Raw genomic sequence first — 21,045 nt, 5'->3', positions numbered from 1 at the left:
CTCTGAATACTGAATACTGCATGTATTTTACTGGTAAATTGAGGATAGCTTCTGAGTATGCATTTCAGTTTGGAAAACGCCCACAGCCACTCTACACTAACTAGGAGGAGTGGATTGGTGGATTGGTAACACCCTAAAACATGCAAAACTCCTCCGAGCTGTTTTAAGACTCAGCACAAGCCGGTGCTGAGAGTTATTCTCATCTGACAGATCCTGAAGCAGGTCAACAACTCGTCAGTTTCCAGGTCAGTGACTCTTTATTTAAATTGACCTTTTCATACCTGATAATCTTTCTCACATATAACAAATTGTACATTTTATTTGAGGAGATATTCTTTCAGAGAATAAAAGCTTAATGTACAGATCCAGACTGAAAGACAAAACTCAAAAGATAAATAATAAATAAATAATTTTGTATTAGTTTATTTGTACAGTGCCCTGGTAGAATAAAATGAGCACCTATGTATGTGTGTGTGTGTGTGTGTGTAATATATATATATATATATATATATATATATATATATATATATATATATATATATATATATATATACACACACACACACACACACACGGCTGTGCAAAAGTCTCAGAAATTTTGCACATTTTCTGTGGGGGGGGGGGGTTATACTACTATAGAATCAACCCACGCCATATACAGAACGTCATGTCACGTATATGTTTTAAATCAAATCAAATAAAACGTTTTACTTTTATTTTATTTTTTTGGACTCTTCTTGCATCCCCATAGGTGGCCAGCTGTATAACAGTCAAAGTTGTTATAATAGTGAAAATCCTTTTTGTAGTGAAGTGACCAGAACTGAACACAATATTCTAGATGAGGTCTTACTAATGCATTGTAAAGTTTTAACATTACTTCCCTTGAATTAAATTCAACACTTTTCACTATATTATCTGAGCATCTTGTAACTCCTGAATATGTCTATGACTTTTGCACTACAGTTACAGGTGCTCATTTTATTCTATCAAAGAAAAAAACATCAGGCTACTGTAAGGAGTTTTATCATTTAGCAGTATACAAAAATTACTATGGTAAATTAAATACCAAGAAAAAGAAATGTAAACAGAAAACTCAATTGGAAAATGATTTATTTCACACAATGCCAACGTTGCAACCCAGAAGTGACTTATTCAGTGTAAGCAACACAAGTCTCAGCTATACAACAAGAAGACTGTCTGCCAGACTTATGATAGTTGATACATTTGCCATAAACAACAGGGAACTTTAACAAAGTTTTTTATCATTGTACTTTTGCACTAAAAACAGATAAAACAAACTAAAGTTCTTACTTATTCATATTGCAAATAGTTGAATTATAACATCTAAAAAGAAAAAAAATACAGCACGTTAAAAGTAACTTTTACTCAAGTAGTTTTCTAGAAGGATACTTTGACTAGTAACAGTACTCCCCCCGATTTGTACAGTGCCCTGGCAGAATAAAATGAGCACCTGTGTGTGTGTGTGTGTGTGTGTGTATGTATATGTATATAAACATTGCTATATATTATAACAATGCAAATGCCAGCACTTCAAAAGTGTTCAGAAAAACTTTAACTGCGGGGTGCCTCTCGTCCTGGGATTAATTGTGTACAGATATCTCCTCCGGTGAAGGGCGTTGTCAATAAAGTCTATAGCCACAGAAAGTTCAATAAAAACAAATGTCTTTATTTCATCACTTGTAATCCTGGTAAACAGGCTTATGCGTTTCGACCCTCTGGTTTTCTTCAGAGCACAACCATGAAAGGACAGGGTGTGTATCGTTTATTATCAACACAATCATAATTATTTGTTTCAGGTGATCGTTAAACACGCAATAATAATAATGTTACAAATCAACACTAAGGTGGATAGAGAATAGCAATTAATTAGCACATTCAGCAGTTAGCACAAGAAAATAATCAAGGTTGATCATACAAGATACATTTCAATTAATAATCTCTTAGTTTTCATATCACATTATACTTTAAAGTTCATCACATCAATACTGGAATGGATAGAGAACAGGAGTTAATTGTCACATTCAAAAGTTAACAAGATACAATATATATATATATATATATATATATATATATATATATATATAGTAACGTATTTTGCCCTTTTCAGCCGGAGTCTGTGTTGTTCCTTCAAATAGGTGTCTGTCTCTTTAATTACACACAATACAATGGAAGTGCTCTTTAAACGCCGTGGCGTACATTTATTAGCAAACTGATATTTCAAACAAACAAAAACACAAAACAAAACCTAGCCCTTCTTCAGGCGCTAACTAAACTGGTTAACAGTAGTGCTATCTAATGCAGGGCAGGGTAAGCCTGTTCCCCTGTTTAAACTAATTCCACAAATCACCTAATCCAAATCACCGTCCAGAACTTCGTTGTCAAAACCCATGTTTCGTTATCAGAAAATCTTTCTTTGACCAACACACTTTTCCACTGTTCAGTTTTTTCCTCTCCCTCCACTTCAGTCCTCCTCCTTAAACACACAAACTGAAACCTTTTTTAACCCCAACTTGATCACTTGCATCTGATCAGCATTTGCCCATTAATTATACAATTAAGCAATTGTTGCATTTGTTATCATACAATGTGTGTGGCTATCCCCAGGGTCCTAATGCCTCCAAATTAATGTTTGGTACATACACATCATCACTATATATATATATATATATATATATATATATATATATATATATATATATATATATATATATATATATATGTATATATATATATACATACACACACACACACACACACACACACACTGCTGTGCAAAAGTCTTAGAAATCTTGCAAATTTTTTGGAGGGGGTTATAGTACTATTTTATTTTTTTTTTGGACACTTCTCGCGCACCCCGTTGAGAAGCACTGGGTAAATGTGATGGATTCGCTACTACAACACTTCATATTAGCTGCTCATGTATAGTTTACTTTGAGTTGTTGTGATCACAAGTTTTTGAAGTTTCTGATCAATGTGAATTAAAGATTGCTAAATGACAAGCTTGGTTTCTTCTCACCCAAACTAAGCTGTATTCATAACAGTCAAAGATGTTCTAATAGTGGAAAACAGTTGTGGATGCTTTGAGTAAATTGTTGATGCTCAATATCAATATATATATTGTATATAAGAACATAAGAAAATTTACAAAGTAGAGGAGGCAATTCGGCCCATTTTGCTCGTTTGGTTGTTAGTAGCTTATTGATCCCAGAATCTCATCAAGCAGCTTCTTGAAGGATCCCAAGGTGTCAGCTAAAACAACATTACTTGGGAGTTGATTCCAGACTCCCAGAATTCTCCATGTAAAAAAGTGCCTCCTATTTTCTGTTCTGAATGCCCCTTGATCTAATCTCCATTTGTGACCCCAGGTCCTTGTTTCTTTTTTCAGGTCGAAAAAGTCCCCTGGGTCGACATTGTCTATACCTTTTAGGATTTTGAATGTTTGAATCAGATCGCCGCGTAGTCTTCCTTGTTAAAGACTGAATAGATTCAATTCTTTTAGCCTGTCTGCACATGACATGCATTTTAAACCCGGAACAATTCTGGTTGCTCTTCTTTACACTCTTTCTAGAGCAGCAATATCCTTTTCATAGCAAGGTGACCAGAACTGAACACAATATTCTAGATGAGGTCTTTCTAATGCATTGTAAAGTTTTAACATTAATTCCCTTGATTTAAATTCAACACTATATATCTGAGCATCTTGTAACTCCTCCTCTCCCCCTGATGGTGGTAGAGGAAGAGGAAGAGGCAGCTCCAGCTCCTGTCCTCGTGATGGTGGGGGAAGTGATACCAGCAGGCATTCACCCTCTGCTGGTGGAAAGGGATCTAGCAGGTATTCACCCTCTGCTGGTGGAAAGGGACCCAGCAGGCATTCACCCTCTGCTGGTGGAATGGGACCCAGCAGGCATTCACCCTCTGCTGGTTGAGGTGGTGGCGGCAGGGGCATCTCCTGCTGCTCTGCTCCTGCCACTGGAGGTGGTGGCGGAAGAGGCATCTCCTGCTGCTCTGCTCCTGCTGGTGGAGGTGGCGGAGGCAGAGGCAGCTCCTGCTGGTGGAGGTGGTGGCGGTAGAGGCATCTCCTGCTGCTCTGCTCCTGCTGGTGGAGGTGGTGGCGGTAGAGGCATCTCCTGCTGCTCTGCTCCTGCTGGTGGAGGTGGCGGAGGCAGAGGCAGCTCCTGCCGGTGGAGGTGGTGGCGGCAGAGGCATCTCCTGCTGCTCTGCTCCTGCCGGTGGAGGTGGTGGCGGCAGAGGCATCTCCTGCTGCTCTGCTCCTGCTGGTGGAGGTGGTGGTGGCAGAGGCATCTCCTGCTGCTCTGCTCCTGCTGGTGGAGGTGGTGGTGGCAGAGGCATCTCCTGCTGCTCTGCTCCTGCTGGTGGAGGTGGTGGTGGCAGAGGCATCTCCTGCTGCTCTGCTCCTGCTGGTGGAGGTGGTGGCGGTAGAGGCATCTCCTGCTGCTCTGCTCCTGCTGGTGGAGGTGGCGGAGGCAGAGGCATCTCCTGCTGCTCTGCTCCTGCCGGTGGAGGTGGTGGCGGCAGAGGCATCTCCTGCTGCTCTGCTCCTGCTGGTGGAGGTGGTGGTGGCAGAGGCATCTCCTGCTGCTCTGCTCCTGCTGGTGGAGGTGGTGGTGGCGGCAGAGGCATCTCCTGCTGCTCTGCTCCTGCTGGTGGAGGTGGTGGTGGCAGAGGCATCTCCTGCTGCTCTGCTCCTGCTGGTGGAGGTGGTGGCGGTAGAGGCAGCTCCTGCTGCTCTGCTCCTGCTGGTGGAGGTGGTGGTGGCAGAGGCATCTCCAGCTGCTCTGCTCCTGCTGGTGGAGGTGGTGGTGGCAGAGGCATCTCCTGCTGCTCTGCTCCTGCTGGTGGAGGTGGTGGCGGTAGAGGCATCTCCTGCTGCTCTGCTCCTGCCGGTGGAGGTGGTGGCGGTAGAGGCATCTCCTGCTGCTCTGCTCCTGCTGGTGGAGGTGGTGGTGGCAGAGGCATCTCCTGCTGCTCTGCTCCTGCTGGTGGAGGTGGTGGCGGTAGAGGCAGCTCCTGCTGCTCTGCTCCTGCTGGTGGAGGTGGTGGCGGCAGAGGCATCTCCTGCTGCTCTGCTCCTGCCGGTGGAGGTGGCGGAGGCAGAGGCAGCTCCTGCTGGTGGAGGTGGCGGAGGCAGAGGCAGCTCCTGCCGGTGGAGGTGGTGGCGGCAGAGGCATCTCCTGCTGCTCTACACTATTTCCTGCTGGAACCTCCTTAAACCATATATTCTGGCTACCCTTTTAAGATATAATGTTTCTGTTAAAGGGGATGGGGAGGAAAAATACTAATATATAATTCTTATTATTATATTTACAGTATTTGCTGTAGTATCAGTGGAAGACGCCACCTGACAAATAATCCCATTGAAAATGGAGGCAGCAGCATTAGCATCTCTGGTCATCGCTGGAGCCTCATTGGCAGGCACTACCATTGAGAAAATTTCCAACGCTATAAACACAGAACGAAATGTCACTATTCACATAACAAACTTCTGCAAAGACTACAACTTAACAAACCCACGGTGAGTAATCTGATTCCAGTGATTTTAAACTAGCTTACTCTTAGTGCAGGGAACGCATTTAAAAAGCCCTTGAAAGAGGCTGCAGGTATCCGTCTGTTAGTTCACAATGGATGTACAGTATCAACATAGGTATCACCATTATACAATAAACTGGGAACATACATCTGGGAATAGGTTAAAGGGTAACTAAGGACCTTTTTATTGTTACATGTTCCCAAGTGTTGCTACAACTGTTTAAGTAATGTGTGTGTATTGTTTTAATTATTTTGTTTTACATCTTGACCACTTTTTTAAAAACTTTTAAATTGCATTCCACTACCTCTAAGATGGCTTCACATGTACCTGCGAAACTAGATTAACCATCATCCTCCTGCTCACATATGTGACTGAGATGGATTTACCAGCGAGCAGGAGGGTGATGGGAAATGTAGTTTTGAGAAATACACAAGGGGCCATCTTGGAGCTATCCTGGAAACAGAGCCAGAGCGCACTGCAATTTGAAAGTGTAAAAAAGTGGTCAAGATGTAAAAAAAATTTAAAAAAGAAACACCTTAAAACCAATACACATACCTTACTTAAACAATTGTAGCAACACATGGGAACATGTAACAATAAAAAAGTTCCTTAGTTACCTTTTTAAATTCAGTAATGTAATGGAAACAGTTTTGTCCTTTGGAATCTAATCCAATTCTTAATGCTGTTCTTGGTGATAGTTAAATTCTTACTTGAGTTAAGTAATTGAGTGCTCATTTGGAATTAAAACCCCAAAACTGAGAGCATCTCCAGGAAAAGGATTAAGAACAGTAAAGCAATATACACTTACTAGTCACAGCTGGTGGCTTTTTACTCAGAGGAAATAATGACCTATTGAAAGCACATCATTTTGACCTCATTTATGTTTAACACATCTTTATGCCACAACATATTAGGGGCCAGGGGGCATATTACAGAAACATCCTAACTGCCAATCCTATCTTATCTTAGAGAAAGGACGTCCTAAGTGTCAGTTTAGGGGTATTAGTATTACAGAACAAGGATTCCTAACTTGTTTTCCTATTTTAAGTTAAGAAAGGAAATAATGTATTACAGAACATTGCTAACTCGTTCTTTTCCTAAGTTTTATTCCTAACATTTAGGACAAGGTGGCACTTGTCCTATCTTAGATTTGAAATGGTAATTCACTTATTTTGAGTAAAATGAGACAAAGAATACATGTAACAAGTATATATCTGTAAATTACAGATCTAAATGCTGTAATTACGGGACATATTTCTTTTTACGTATAAGGTAGCCTAATTAAAAAATATTGCCTGACAAAACAAATGATCAGACACTTTGAAAAATAACGTAGGTTTACAAACACACACTAACTAGCTTTAGGCTACAGTATGGTTGTTTATCGAGAAGCAAGCATTCGTTTATTTGTGTAGCTACAGGATGTATTTATGTATTTATTGTATTTTTATTATACACCATAAGCCTACCTTGGGTAAATGGTACAGCTGTAACACATATCCTTCCTTATTTCTCGACCCTTTAGAAAGGTTAGCCTAAGCAGCTACCGTAAGACGAAGCTACTGTGTTTGTGCCTCAGCAGCGTTACCTTTTTTCTGTACGACACAGTTAGTCTATAACTCTTTTTAAGATGTTTATTATTTTGGTGATATTGTGTTTCAAGCTTCAACCAGTTTTCTATCAGTACACATGTGCTCATCAGAGAATGCATAGCTAAAACAACGAACTGACAAACTTTGTGAATCTCTCCCCCTCCCCCGGCTTTATTACCTGCTGAAAACAAAGCGGTACAAAATGTGAACTCGTGGAAGAGTCCTGTAAACGTTGGACTCTTTTCGCATTACAAGCCTACTCAGTTTTAGTTGTGGAAATAGTAATGTTTCTGTTTTTTGACGGTTTATAAATTATAATTATATCATCAGTAGTCTATATAGCAGAAGACCTGATTAGATCAATTAGACTTGACAGCAACAGCTACGAAATTTTAATTTCTAAAGACAAAAAATCAAGTTTAAAAAGTATAAATTTGTATAAATTTGTATTGATATTGTTGTGGTAGTTCTGAATCCAACACAAGAGGAACCAATCATAAAATATATTATTTTTCTCTTTGGTGATGATGTAAAACTAGATATAGCGTGAGCTGTGGTCGTTGTCCCTGGATTCAGACTTGATCAGTTGAAAATGAATACGATTTAATGTGAGATAGGATTTCCTAATTAAAATTAAGATAGGATAGAGCACTTAGGAAATTATAGCTACCTGTGACTTATGAAGAGCTTCTGTAATACCAAGTTAGGAAAAATCTTATCCTAGCAATGAAAGATAAGTTAGGAAAGCAAGTTAGGAAATTATTCTGTAATATGCCCCCAGCTGTACTAAGAAAGGCTTGTTGCAGTGCAAACATAGCACAATTTGCGACAACTCGCAAAGTAAACATTTTGTCCTGTGTACTAAGAGAAAATATGTTAATGAAGAGAGCTGCAATATACTAATTTAAATATGTTACTACACCTGAGCAAGATTAGAAATGCGTGAGATTTTCTACGTTTTTTCCAAATAAATAGTTGATTTATGTTTAGTATGACATGTATAGCCTACTACACTTGCATATATATAATAAAAAATGCATTATAGCCTTGTGGCAGTCTCAACTTAATTTTAATAAAATAATGGATGCACACGGTATTTTAATGGAGAGCACATCAGTTAGTCCCCATGAATTCACCCCGTGACAATTGTAAATTAATGCCAGGTGCGGGGGATTAAAAAGAGAGCAGCCAGACTGCTCATGGCTGCTGCTGTGTAAGGAAGCCCGACTGAAGGTCGTAAAAAGGTATGGTGTGAAGAAACCTACGTTTGGTTTCTTTTTTGGGGTAAAAGTGTTTTGTTTGGTGTTGTATGTCAGGTAAACAGCTTAGCTGACCTGTACCTTAGACAGGGACCTGCTGTATGTATAGTCAGTGCTCATTGAGAGCTCGGTGTTTGTTTGTTTGATTTTTGTTTGTAATAAAAGTGCACAAACCCAAAATTACGGACACAATTCAGCCCATCTTGCTCATTTGGTTGTTATTGATCCCAGAATCTCATCAAGCAGCTTCTTGAAGGATCCCAGGGTGTCAGCTTCAACAACATTACTGGGGGGTTGGTTCCAGACCCTCACAATTCTCTGTGTAAAAAAGCGCCTCCTATTTTCTGTTCTGAATGCCCCTTTATCTAATCTCCATTTGGGACCCCTGGTACTTGTTTCTTTTTTCAGGTGAAAAATCCTTTGGATCGACAGTCTATACCTTTTAGGATTTTGAATGTTTGAATCAGATCGCCGCGTAGTCTTCTTTGTTCAAGACGGAATAGATTCAATTCTTTTAGCCTGTCTGTATATGACATGCCTTTTAAATTCTGGTTGCTCTTCTTTACACTCTTTCTAGAGCAGCAATATCATTTTTGTAGTGAAGTGACCAGAACTGAACACAATATTCTAGATGAGGTCTTACTAATGCATTGTAAAGTTTTAACATTACTTCCCTTGATTTAAATTCAACACTTTTCACTATATATCAGCATTTTGTTGGACTTTTTTTATAGCTTCCCCACATTGTCTAAATGAAGACCTTTCTGAGTCAACTTAAACTCCTAGATCTTTTTCACAGATTCCGTCTTCAATTTCAGTATGTCCCATATGGTATTTATAAAGTAAATTTGTATTGCCTGTGTGCAATACTTTACACTTTTCTCTATTAAATGTCATTTGCCATGTGTCTGCCCAGTTCTGAATGCTGTCTAGATCATTTTGAATGACCTTTGCTGCTGCAACAGTGTTTGCCACGCCTCCTATTTTTGTGTCGTCTGCAAATTTAACAAGTTTGCTTACTATACCAGAATCTAAGTCATTAATGTAGATTTGGAAGAGCAGGGGACCTAATACTGATCCCTGTGTCCTCGCCAATTACCAGTAAAGAAAATACCCATTTTAGCTCATAATGTAATTATTAACCATTATAAACACAATACCTCAATAAGAACTAGTGATTCTGGCTTAATTATCCCTAGATTCATGATGAAAAGAGATGAACAATTAATATCATGTATGTTTAAGTATTTCAAATCAATCATAAATGTGTATTTGTTATAAGACAAAAAGAAACCTAACAATCCAAATTATTATTGCATTCATTCATATTCTCATAGAAAAAAGACTAAAGGTTAAAAACAGTTAGTTAAAAACATATGTATAAAGAAGGAACAAAATAAAACATTCAAGGAAAAGTAATGCATTGCTAAATGTTCATAATAAATCACTGATATGCTCTCTAGAGTTTGGCATTAGTGAAGCAGTCTCTATAGTTCATCATGCATTGCTAAATGTTCATAATAAATCACTGATATGCTCTCTAGCGTTCGGCATTAGTGAAGCAGTCTCTATAGTTCATCATGCATTGTTTGGTTGAGTCACACATTATGTATACATGCGCCAGCTTGTACGCTTCTGATGATTTCAATATCATGGCTTCAGTTCAGTTACTTGTAAACACACAATATAAGTTTGATACTTATTCAGTTGGTGCGATGTTTAAAACAAAGTCTTCTTAACACAGCCATCCTCTCTAAAGAAGTGAGCTGTGCACCAGCGCAGTGCAGTATCTCTGTGAAGGCTGTAGGCAAAAGCTTTCGTCGTCCGGAGACAGCCCATCGGGACAGTTTTGAAGTATTCGGTGAAGAACTTCAGTAGTTTGAGTTGAGAGCAATGAGATGTTTTGAAGAGTGAATCCAGCGTCCAGAGAGAAAGCAGAGTCTCCAGAGAAGAAGGAGAGAATAGAGATCAGCTGAAAGAGTGAAAATCATTGTTTTGAGTTTAAATAACACGATGTATAGGCGTTCCCTTGTACTGTAAACAAGTCTTTGTCGGTCCTTCCATTGGTTCACAGTATTTGATAGACAGTTGCGTGTCATACAAAAAGGGTTTGTTAGAAATGGAATATAGCTGCATATTTTGTTATCAAAGGACTTTGCATTTATCATTTAAACATCTTATTCAATATAACTTTGGTTACATTCATTGGAGAAGCATACAAATTTCAGTTTCATTCTGTATACAAAATTATGATTACAAGCATATAAAACACATCATAATACAATCAAAGGATAATATTTAAAAATAGTTATTAGTTTATAATATTCATTTAAAACACAATAAACACTTCAGATTTATTAGGAAACTTACTTAAAATAACTATTAAACTTGTGTCCACAAGTTATGTAATTAAAAATGATTCTTAAAGCATTTTAACTAACTTAACATAATAATGGTACAACTGCATTGTCACTATAGCTTGCCTTGGTAAGTTTTATAACCCCTTACAATCAGATAACTTTTAGGAAGGTGAGCTTCAAAGAGTTAACACAGTTTTTGGTCTTTATTTGATCTAATCAGCTTTGAAGTAGATCTGGCTAAAAATGCTCTGGAATTGGTGTTAACAACATAACCCCCACAGCGTGTCACACAGACAACAGAATTAAATATCTGAGCAATGCTTATAATAAAATGACTTTAACCATGAATTTCTTTGATAATCTTTTATGCGGGACTTTGTCAAAAACTTTCTGGAAATCTGAATAAACCATGTCATGTTTTGCAATTATCCATTGTTGAAGTTATATCCTCAAAAAAACCAAACAGGGAGACATTACCCAAAAGCATCTTAAGCCATATGAACATCGTAACACCATCGTAAGAGCAACGTGTCAAATCTGATGCGTTTCCCAAACACTGTGGTTAGTTACGTAGTTCATGAACAACATCGTAGGTCTACATGTGATCTGGGGTAATCATAAGTAGATAAGTGAGTCGTGAAAGTACATAAATGCATTGCGAGATCATTCCCTCTTGCTATATCTGGCAGTATGGCTGCGATTCACAGAATTGTGGAACTTAATTGTCGCGGACGTCACCCGCGCAGTAGATTATTAAGAATTAGTGCCACCATAAGAACAAATTTAAACTCATTAGATATAGTTAGTGACAGAGAAATCATTAGAAGATACCAGCTTCGGCTGGTTGTTGGGGGACAGTGGATACCCCTTACGACTGTATCTCCTCACTCCTATTCTGCATCCCCGCAATGCTGCTGAGGAAAGATTCCGCGTTACTCCCGTTTTGGAGAAGATCAGGCAGGAGTGGGCCAAGGTCCTATAGGTGGCACCTTGTTGGCCCAGGAGGGCCTGGTTTGCCTCCCTCATTGAGAACTGCCCAATCACGTGACATGCTCAGTGAGGCGCAGGGCAATCCATGGCACCACAACCCGTCCAGTTTGCAGCTCTGGGTTTGGCCCCTGAACGGCTCCAGTTAGGCCGTCTGGGTCTCTCTGATGGGGTAATTGATACCCTGCAAAATGCTAGAGCAGCCTCCACCCGTTCTCAATGTGGTTACAAGTGGGGTGTGTTCCAAAAGTGGTGTATGTCATGGGATGAGGATCCCACTACCTGTTCAATGGCAGTTATACTGCAGTTTTTACAAGACCTGCTTGAAGGAGGGAAGCAATTTCAGCTTGCCATATTAACCCTTTGCAGTCCTTTTTTAACCCTTTGCAGTCCATTTATTAATTGTGCGTCAGGCATGTCAGGTCTAATTAATTTTCACACACGCAGTTAATTTTAGACGCGCTGTTTAAAAGTATTTTTTTCCACAGTCAAATGGGTTTAAATGGCCCTGCATATCAACAAAGCACTCACTAGGCATCTCCAGGCCCGCCCCACCCTTTCGTTCGCTATAGCTTTCACCTATGTAAGAAATAAATAATAATAAAAATAATAGTCGTACATACCGATCAATCATCTCCTGATCACTCGTTTTATCACCAAACTCCTCAATAATGTGATCCAAGTCATTATTTTATTACTATAACATCTAAAAAAAGCCCTGCAAATGTCCGTGTACTCTGTGCGCTGATGCACTATCAGCCAGTTTGTTTACTTACAACCGCCCCGTTATCTGATACCAGGGCCATTTATGACTAATCATGAGATACTGCTTTTTTTTTTTTTTTTTTTTCGACTTGTCTCGGCTCCTGTCGCTCCCACTCAGCAATTGAATGGTTTTCTCGGCTTTTTACGGAGAAAAAACGACTAGAAACCCGTTTTTTGCGTTGCTATAATGATGTCGGACCCAGTCCGACAAAGGACCTGAGAGGAATAATTGCAATGTCGGACCCAGTCCGACAATGGACCGCAAAGGGTTAAGTGCGTGTCAGGCACGTCGGGTCCAATTTATTTTCACACGCGCAGTTAATTTTAGACGTGCTGTTTAAAAGTATTTTTTTCCACAGTCAAACAGGTTTAAAAGGCCCTGCATATCAACAAAGCACTCACTAGGCATCTCGAGCCCCTCCCCACCCTTTCGTTTGCTATAGCTTTCACATATGCTAATAAATAATAATAATAATAATAATAATAATAATAATAATAATAATAATAATAATAATAATAGTCGTACATACCGATCAATCATCTCCTGATCACTCGTTTTATCACCAAACGCCTCAGTAATGCGATCCAAGTCATTATTTTATTACTATAACATCTGAAAAAGCTCTACAAATGTCTGTGATATTCTCTGAGCGCTGATGCAGTATCAGCCAGCTTGTTTCCTTATGGCCACCATTATCTGATGCCAGGGGCAAGTATGACTATTCATGAGATACACCCTTTATTCCGGCTTATCTCGACTTCTGTCACTCCCACTCGGCCAATGAATGGTTTTCTCAGCTTTCCCAGAGAAAAAACGACTAGAAACCCATTTTTTACATTTTTTTAATGATGTCAGACAGGGTCCGACATTGAACCGGATAGGAATAGTTGCAATGTCGGAACAGGTCTGACATAGGACTGCAAAGGGTTAAACTTGACTCCATTTTTTGGCAGGACAGTTTTTAACAGGGGCTCAATGGCTCAGACTGCCGAGAAAGAACAGCCAATGTTCCTCATTGGAGGCTAAATGTCGTGCTTCAAGCCTTGACAAAATCTCCTTTTGAGTCTATGCACTCTGAGATTCTTGTCTTTGAAGACTAGAGTGTTGAGGGCGGATTCTGGATCTGCTCCCTCAACGACCAATTAAATAGCGAGTGCATTACTTTATGTGTGCCCTGTATAATGTATTATACTAGTGAGGCTGTGTTTGACCCCTACGACTGTCCGCGCAACAGCTAGGGTATTCTCACCCATTAGTGATGGTTCATATTTCGTATTTGAAAGAGAATGTTAGGTTATTATCATAACCCTGGTTCTCTGAAACAGAAATATTAACTTTCAGTCTTCGCGGTCGCTGCGGTGTCACAGTGACGCAAGAAGAAAAAAGAGAACGGGTGTCATGGCCGTCATGCTTTTCTAGACGCAGTCACGCAGGGCGTCAGACACGCTCTCACGAGATTTGGCATGTCTGCTCAGAGTTTCTGGGTTCTTAAAGGAAAATAACCCATTAGTGATGGTTCATATTTCTTCTCAACGGTTTCTTCTCACCCAAACTAAGCTGTATTCATAACAGTCAATGTTGTTATAATAGTGGAAAACCTTAGTGGAGGCTTTGAGTAAATTGTTGATGCTCATAACATCTATATATATATATTGTAACTCCTGAATGTGTCTAAGACTTTTGCACAGCAGTGTATATACAGACGTGCTCAAATTTGTTGGTACCCTTACAGCTCATTGAAATAATGCTTCATTCCTCCTGAAAAGTGATGAAATTAAAAGCTATTTTATCATGTATACTTGCATGCCTTTGGTATGTCATAGAATAAAGCAAAGAAGCTGTGAAAAGAGATGAATTATTGCTTATTCTACAAAGATATTCTAAAATGGCCTGGACACATTTGTTGGTACCCCTTAGAAAAGATAATAAATAATTGGATTATAGTGATATTTCAAACTAATTTGTTTCTTTAATTAGTATCACACATGTCTCCAATCTTCTAATCAGTCATTCAGCCTATTTAAATGGAGAAAAGTAGTCACTGTGCTGTTTGGTACCATTGTGTGCACCACACTGAACATGGACCAGAGAAAGCAAAGGAGAGAGTTGTCTGAGGAGATCAGAAAGAAAATAATAGACGAGCATGGTAAAGGTAAAGGCTACAAGACCATCTCCAAGCAGCTTGATGTTCCTGTGACAACAGTTGCAAATATTATTAAGAAGTTTAAGGTCCATGGAACTGTAGCCAACCGAGTGCAGAGAGCTGCAGGTATTTATGCAGGTGACCATCTCCTGATTAGTGACAAATTAAATCACCTAATTAATGCACAAGGTTTTTAAATTACTCCTGGCAGAGAACGATCACCTACCTCGCCTCTGCCAGAACACGTCCAAAACCAAACAAAACAAAGTGCACGGCTACGCTGTCATATCCAAATATAATAAATAATACAAAAACAATAACCACGGCTTTCACCGTCATAAATATAATAAATAAATCATAATTAACAAATACAAAATAACACGTTCTAAACAAACAAAACAATACATTTACAGGGCTTCTCGCCCTGTTACATACATACACATTTGTAATGGAAAACTGTCCCTCACTTAATATTAAAAAGTGACATTATTATTTATTTCTTAGCAGACACCCTTACCCAGGGTGACTTTACAGTTGTCACAAAATACACATTTCAAGAATCATAGTACAATAAAAGCATGTACAACATACAATAGCTTCAGTCAATATACAATAAGAGCAAGTTTGATTAAGGGCAAATACAAAATGCAGTACATTGTTCAATTTAGGGGCAATTCAAATAAGATCCGATAATATGGTGATATTTACACAAGGGTTAGGACTACTAAGACTAAGACTAATAAGTGCTGTGGAGTTCAAAACAGGCACAATTACAGTAATACAGATACAGTTACCAGGAATGCAAATAAAAGTGCAGGATTAAATACAGATATGATAAGGAAAAATAGTAGGGGGCAGCAAAGTAGGGAAAAGATGAGTGCAAAATACTGAATTGCGGAAAATGCTTTGACTATAGAGGCCAGTGTCTCATATCAATCAACAGAAACAGCCCAGATAAGGAAAAAAAGTACACAACGAAACACAGGGTGAAATCCATACAGAGGTAACATAATAGTCATTTAAAAGTATTTTCATAAACTTACCCTTGGTGTTTCTGGTGTGCTTTGAGGGAAGATTTCGTGGGCTTGCTGAGGTAGCTGCTCTGGCTTGGAAGAAGTCAGTGACACTGTGCTCCTTTGCCAATAGCTTGCTGAAACCAAACAAAAAGTGCTTCCTCTACACTGCCGTCTTTCCCCTTGCGTTTCCTTTTCATTTCGGGATTTGTGTTTGATTGCCATTTGCGCAGAATAGCATCCCTGTTTTTGCTTATTTGCCCTGCTTAAGTTCGAAATGTGAAATAACAAAGCAATGGAGGATAATAGGACAGGGATGATGTGGGTTCTGAACAGCTTCTAGTACCTTTACCTTCTTGGTAAGTGACGGTTTGTTTCTCCTTTGAGACATTTTCAACTCAAACTGTGGTGCTGTACAACTTTTACTGCAAATGCAGTTTCACTTTCAGCATACAGGTACTTGTATGTACTTGCACTTTTTTAAATAGAGAAAAATTGGTTCCCAGCCGAACCATCCTCCTGGAGCAGTCGTATTGATTCAGTGCATCCCGATTCAATGGCTTTTACTGTAATAATAATAATACTAATAATAATCTCTGTTCTTTCCACCAGGTTTAACAATGAACATTGTTTGAATGACAGTTTGTTTAAATCAGCAAACAATGCTGTTCACAGTTCCTTTGTTTGGTTTGTGGTAATTAACCAATTGTCTCTTTGTTCCCCCATGACTGGTTGTGTGTACATTGATGTTCCTCTGGACTGCTGTTGATCTTCAACCTTGTCAGGTAAGATTAGTTCTTTATTTTATAACAGCCCTTAGTCACAGTCCATAACAGTTTCCAGAGTCCAACCGTCCAATGACCAGTCTCAATGAAAGGCCTAGTCTTTGTCACATGCCCAGCTACAAAAAGTGTTTGAACTAATTTTTTCAAGCTGAATCACTGTTCGCCTCATTACAATGTTTCTCCTTTGCAGGAAAATAATGTGTTTTTTCCCTTAATAAAAGGGAAAGAATGGAGGAAATAAGTGCTTTCCTTCGCTGATGTTAGAGTGGTGTGCTGTTCCACCCAGCTTCGCCATAAATGTTGAACGGCAGCCATCTTGTCTACTACTGCTTGGAGGCAGTTCAACTTTTTTTCTCCATTTTTCCCAGGCGCTGCCCCAGAACCCAGTTGCTCCGGCTGCTGTGGTCTTCAGTTGTTCACCCTGGATATTATTATAATCCCTATGTCGACTGCTGTTGGGCTTGCACACCCCTATTGCTGTTTTTTTTTATTTTCTATAAAAATAAGAGTAAGAAAAATCAGTGGACACCTTGTGTACTCCTTCGATTAACCTGGTTAGTTGTTGTTTGTTGATTTACAAGGCAGGGTTGCACCTAAATGGACACACATACAAAAAAATAAAATAGTGTGTGTTCACCCAGTGTTCTTGCCCTTATCCTGATTGCGTTCGTTCCCCCCTGTTACAACAGACAAGAGGTGATTGAATTCCATAGTCCTTTCTGCTCGATGAAGGACCAGTTCTGGATAATTCTGCGGCAGTTGAGTTGACTTTTATTATTTATTTCTTAGCAGACGCCCTTATCCAGGGCGACTTACAATTGTTACAAGATATCACATTATATATTATTTCACATACAATTACCCATTTATACAGTTGGGTTTTTACTGGAGCAATCTAGGTAAAGTACCTTGCTCAAGGGTACAACAGCAGTGTCCCCCACTGGGGATTGAACCCACAACCCTCCGGTCAAGAGTCCAGAGCCCTAACCACTACTCCACACTGCTGCCAAGGTAGCCTCTCAGGGTAATAACTGGGAGTGTAGTATTGTGTCAGTGCTTTGCACAGTACACAGCTGCTGTTGCACCGTGTTCCTGTGAGCATCCTTCCACTGACTCTTAGTTCAGAGATTGTTGACGTGCCCTTGCGGGCTGCCTTCTGACTTCCTGCCATGACAGCTTGGGTATACTATCCAAAAAGTGAAAGGGGAGGGAGCTGAAATAGAATGTTTGAAATAGAATGAAATAGAATGTTTGATTATGAATGTAACCTTGGTTCTATGAGTGGGAGCACCATACGGTGGCGACACTTACTTATTGTAGGGTGAAGTGTGTCACCATAAGAGGCGGGCCTACCGGCAGCTTTAACATTGTAGTCTGACCTATGCGAGCGCATATCCCAAAAGTGAAAGGGGAGGGAGCTGATCCAACTCATAGAACCAAGGTTACATCCATAACCAAACATGCCATCATGAAACTGCTGAATCATCTCAATGAATTTGGCTGGGCGGACAATTTTTAATTGTAGTTTCTGCAGTCCCTTCAGAAGGTGGAGATAGTTAAGGTAAGTGTTAAATTAAGTAGAAGACAACTCAGCCGGAATGAAAAGCAGCACACATAGGGGTCCTCCAGGACCAGGGTATAAAGGCAAATAGTGTTTTGAAAAATAAATGTTGAAAGTAGGCCTAACCCTAAGTATACTATAGTCATACCATAGTATACTACAGTTGGACTACGGTGTACCAGTCAGGCTATAGTATACTATAGTGGGACCTTAGAATATTTCATTTGTACTACGGTATACTACAGTCATATTGTAGTGTACTACACTGACTATAGTATACTACAGTAACACTATAGTATACTATAGAATATTAAATTCTACTATACTTTACTACAAATATACTGTAGTATGCTATATGACTTTATGACGGAAGAGTTAGGGTCACTAGCTTTCTCATGTTCAAAGTTGTGACTAATTGACTAAATACCATGGGGTTTCTACCTTCAACAAGGTTGAAAGCCCTTCCATAAAATCATGATACTTCAACAGTAGCCGTCTCATCTTCCCAGTAGTAAAAGTCGCTCCAAGCAGTATGTATTCAGTACTGAGCTGAAATGATCAGTAGGTGGGCACAGAGAATGCAGTCTTTTTTAAATATTTTTTTGTATTTATATCTTTACAGAGATTAACCAAAGGTGTACAAATTAATATATAAATCATTTACTGTATAGTAAAAAAAAGTGACAGAAAATGTAGCATGTAATGCATGTTTAATGATGTTTTTCATTACATCAGGGTCTTCACATCTAGTGGATATAGTCATGATCCTCCTCAGCCTACAATCAAAACGCAGACAATGGAAGCCTGTTCATTCACCAAAAACCCTAATAAACTATGGGGTTGCGTAGGAGTTCTGACATATGACGTCTGTAAAATAGAAGAAAGCAAAGCTGACAGCTGCCTGGCCATAATGTTTTCTGTACCTTATGATTACACTAAGTATGAAAATTGGTTCGCTGTTGGGATCTTTGATAGTGAGCGTTCATGTGATGAATCTCTGTTCAATCTGATGTATTATGAATCTGGGAGCTTCAGCAGAGACAATTCATCAGGGAATGAGATAAAGCAGGTTAGGAATGCAATTGAAATCAAGGGAACAATGTCTCCTAGAGCCAAGTCAATCATGAAAGTAGAAGTGTGGGATTATTAAACCTACTGTCAAGACAACTAGTATGAGGGTCATGCAAAAAAAAAGATAATATTTCTACATCATCCTCTTAATACACTGTGATGGCTTCTTGTGTGATTGAAAAAACTACCTTGAGGATAAAAAAAGTAATGATCCGACTGGTCTATAGAGTGATACTTACTGAAATGTTTCCATGGTTTATTAATTGATGGGCACTGTTTACTAAATCATTAACAGTGTAACAATAGTTTCTTATGGTACAGTAGTATCTTCCTGAATATATGTAAACACAATCTGTCCTTAGTAAAATGTTATTGAGGGAAGGTAATGAATCAGGAGCTTATTGATCTGTTTATGCTTAGATCCAAACACAGTAAATGTAGAAATACTAGTATAAATTGCTATAAAATATTAATTTGTTGTTCAAAGTTTACATACCCCAAAGTATGGAAATTTCCATACACTGGGGTGTGTAAACTATTGATAACTATACACACACAGTTCACATTGTACATAAACACCTTGTACAGCATATGTATGTGTTACAATGTGTACTACAGACATTATGATACACACATGCTGTGTTTTAGACTGTGTTTGTGATTGTGTTTGTGTATACCTGACTGTCATAAACTCCTGTGCATCTCTATCTCTCTGTGTAATAAACTCATAGCTTCAGCATTAGAGTGTGTGTGTGTGTGTGTGTGTGTCCCAGTGTGCTTCTTATTGGAACAACAACTAATTATTATTATTATTATTATTATTATTATTATTATTATTATTATTATTATTATTATTATTATTATTATTAATAATAATAATAATAATAATCGGAATAATGACTCATTTGACTGGGTGAACATGTCAAATCTGTTGGCCATGGGGTTGTACATGTTCTCAGATTCATTCTGAGCCATTTTGGGCCACTTTCAGAATCAATTTTAAACTTTACTTGGTAGAAATATACATATGCAGAAGTCACTTACAACTGGCAATTTTATTGGAGAGACCAACCTGACAAATCACACATGAGGCAAGTTAAACCTTTACACTCCAAGTCTGACTCCAGTCTTATTTTTAGGACCTCGACACAATAGAATATACATACAATTACAAGAATAACATTTCATTGTAATTATTCTGAAGTCAAAGGGAATATAACGAACACATATAAATTAAAGCATGCAATATTTTACCTGGCTGATCCAGCTGTGTCTCTTCATTGTATTTTACCTGGCTGATCCAGCTGTGTCTCTTCATTGTATTTTACCTGGCTGATCCAGCTGTGTCTCTTCATTGTATTTTACCTGGCTGATCCAGCTGTGTCTCTTCATTGTATTTTACCTGGCTGATCCAGCTGTGTCTCTTCATTGTATTTCACCTGGCTGATCCAGCTGTGTCTCTTCATTGTATTTTACCTGGCTGATCCAGCTGTGTCTCTTCATTGTATTTTACCTGGCTGATCCAGCTGTGTCTCTTCATTGTATTTTACCTGGCTGATCCAGCTGTGTCTCTTCATTGTATTTTACCTGGCTGATCCAGCTGTGTCTCTTCATTGTATTTTACCTGGCTGATCCAGCTGTGTCTCTTCATTGTATTTTACCTGGCTGATCCAGCTGTGTCTCTTCATTGTATTTTACCTGGCTGATCCAGCTGTGTCTCTTCATTGTATTTTACCTGGCTGATCCAGCTGTGTCTCTTCATTGTATTTCACCTGGCTGATCCAGCTGTGTCTCTTCATTGTATTTTACCTGGCTGATCCAGCTGTGTCTCTTCATTGTATTTTACCTGGCTGATCCAGCTGTGTCTCTTCATTGTATTTTACCTGGCTGATCCAGCTGTGTCTCTTCATTGTATTTTACCTGGCTGATCCAGCTGTGT

At 39.1% G+C, this 21,045-nt stretch overlaps 1 protein-coding gene across 1 annotated transcript; it reads left to right on the top strand.

Annotated features, from left to right (window-relative positions):
- The first annotated feature begins 205 nt into the window (after positions 1-205).
- On the top strand, positions 206-19,839 carry LOC131708088 (uncharacterized). The gene is made up of 3 exons (XM_059010183.1): positions 206-245; positions 5,350-5,554; positions 18,771-19,839. The coding sequence occupies exons 2-3, from the start codon at positions 5,403-5,405 to the stop codon at positions 19,183-19,185; spliced, it is 567 nt and encodes a 188-aa protein (XP_058866166.1). The 5' UTR covers positions 206-245; positions 5,350-5,402; the 3' UTR covers positions 19,186-19,839.
- Positions 19,840-21,045: the final 1,206 nt, after the last annotated feature.

Source organism: Acipenser ruthenus, chromosome 40 (genome assembly GCF_902713425.1).
Source record: "Acipenser ruthenus chromosome 40, fAciRut3.2 maternal haplotype, whole genome shotgun sequence".
NCBI lineage: Eukaryota > Metazoa > Chordata > Actinopteri > Acipenseriformes > Acipenseridae > Acipenser > Acipenser ruthenus.
Note: the sequence above shows the minus strand (reverse complement) of the source record. Positions and strands in the feature narration are given on the sequence as shown.

Bases quoted from the DNA above. Each gene is read 5' to 3' on its own strand.
- LOC131708088 (XM_059010183.1), top strand. From the start codon at position 5,403: ATGGAGGCAGCAGCATTAGCATCTCTGGTCATCGCTGGAGCCTCATTG. The intron at 5,555-18,770 runs GTGAGTAATCTG...TCATTACATCAG, and splicing joins TACAACTTAACAAACCCACG to GGTCTTCACATCTAGTGGAT.